At 50.8% G+C, this 1,861-nt stretch overlaps 1 protein-coding gene across 1 annotated transcript; it reads right to left on the bottom strand.

Moving 5' to 3' along the window:
- Positions 1 to 885: 885 nt before the first annotated feature.
- On the bottom strand, positions 886 to 1,468 carry LOC129115300 (neurogenin-1-like). The gene is given in 2 exon segments (XM_054626890.1): positions 886 to 1,203; positions 1,205 to 1,468. Coding segments are annotated over 2 exon segments (582 nt in total).
- Between the last annotated feature and the right edge of the window lie 393 nt (positions 1,469 to 1,861).

Raw genomic sequence — 1,861 nt, 5'->3', positions numbered from 1 at the left:
TATATTAATGATCATATATTAATGATCATATATTAATGATCATATATTAATGATCATATTAATGATCATATATTAATGATCATATATTAATGATCACATATTAATGATCATATATTAATGATCATATAATATATATTAATGATCATATATTAATGATCATATATTAATATATATTAATGATCATATATTAATGATCATATATTAATATATATTAATGATCACATATTAATGATCACATATTAATGATCACATATTAATGATCATATATTAATGATCACATATTAATGATGATACAGGTGTGTTGTCATGGTGACAGTATGAAGAAGAGAAACAGGAGAAGGTTATGTTCATAGAAACGTTATAACTTTATTTGTTTTGTAGAAACTGGGCGCAGCAGTAAATAGAATAAAAATCTCTTTATGTACAAAATACAGTTTCATGAGAAAACAGAGAAATAAATAAAGCTCAGTAAGCTGGGGGGGTCCAGTCTTCTCCTCCTCCTCCTCTCTCCTCTTCTCTCCTCCTCTCCTCTTCTCCTCCTCCTTACTCTCCTCCTCCTCCCTCCTCCAGCCACTAATTGTAAAGTTGACTTTTCACCTCCAGACACAATAAACTACTAACGAGAGGAGGTGCAGGAGCTTCTGGAGAAACGGGAATAAAAAGGAACTAAAGAAGAAATTAAATTATTATTATTCTCATTTCACACAATAACTGAGCTGAGAAACCAAACTGGTCCTCTACTGGTCTACTGGTCCAACTACTGGTCCTCTACTGTCCAACACCAGCTGACAACTGTCCTCTGTCTTCTCTCCTCATGTCCTCTGTCTCTGTGTCTTCTGTCCTCATGTCTCTCTCTCTCATGGTCTCTGTCCCTCTGTGTGTCTGTCAGTAGACTCCCGGCACGAAGCTTCGGAAGCCGAACAGCGCGTCGTGGGGTCGATACCCGCACCCGTCTGTGCGGTCCGGGCTGCCCGGGCTGGAGGCGCAGTAGTCCGGGGAGGAGGAGGATGAGGAGGAGGAGGAGGAGGAGCAGCTCCAGTCGGAGGCTGCGTCTCTGTCGTCTCTGTCGTGTCCGTGCGCGTCCCCGCGTGCCTTGGCGTCGGGCCCGCGCAGGCTGTGCGCCAGGGCCCAGATGTAGTTGTGAGCGAGCCGCAGCGTCTCTATCTTGGTGAGCTTGGTGTCGTCGGGCAGCGCGGGCAGCGCGCGCGCGCAGCGCGTCCAGCGCGGCGTTCAGCCCGTGCATGCGGCTGCGCTCGCGGTCGTTGGCCTTCACGCGCCGGTTCCTCTTCACGGGCACGCGGCCCGACGCACGAGCGCGGCCGCGGCGACGCTTCGGCTGCTGAGAGGGCCGCGGGGACGCGCAGCGCGGGCTGCTGAGGGAGGAGGAGGAGGAGGAGGAGGAGGAGGAGTCCTCGTCAGAGAGGAAGAACTCACAACTGGTACTGGTGCTGGTGCTGTCCACGTCCATGTCCAGGGAGGACCCGGGGACATGCTGGATGGATGCGGGTCTGAGGGTCTGAGGGTCTGGATCTGGTCAGGGTCTGGATCTGGAGGGTCTGAGGTCTGAGGGTCTGGACGCTGGACGCTGGATGCTGGATGAGGGTCTGGATGCTGGATGCTGGATGCTGGTCTGGATGCAATGCGGGTCTGAGGGTCTGAGGGGAGAGAGCAGGTCTGAGGGTCTCACAGACGGAGAGAGCAGGTGGAGCAGGAGCTGCAGAGGAGACACAGGTAGTCTCAGGTGAGTCTCGTGAGTCTCGTGAGTCTGGTGTTCTGGCACGCGCCTGTAGTCAGCGGGTATCTCGTGCGTTCGTCTGGCACACGAGCGGCCTCAGCCCGTTATATACGGGACACAGCTCAT

This window comes from Anoplopoma fimbria, unplaced genomic scaffold, assembly GCF_027596085.1.
Source record: "Anoplopoma fimbria isolate UVic2021 breed Golden Eagle Sablefish unplaced genomic scaffold, Afim_UVic_2022 Un_contig_11516_pilon_pilon, whole genome shotgun sequence".
In the NCBI taxonomy this organism is placed as follows: Eukaryota; Metazoa; Chordata; class Actinopteri; order Perciformes; family Anoplopomatidae; genus Anoplopoma; species Anoplopoma fimbria.
The sequence above is the reverse complement of the archived record's forward strand: the minus strand, read 5'-3'. Positions and strand labels throughout refer to the sequence as shown.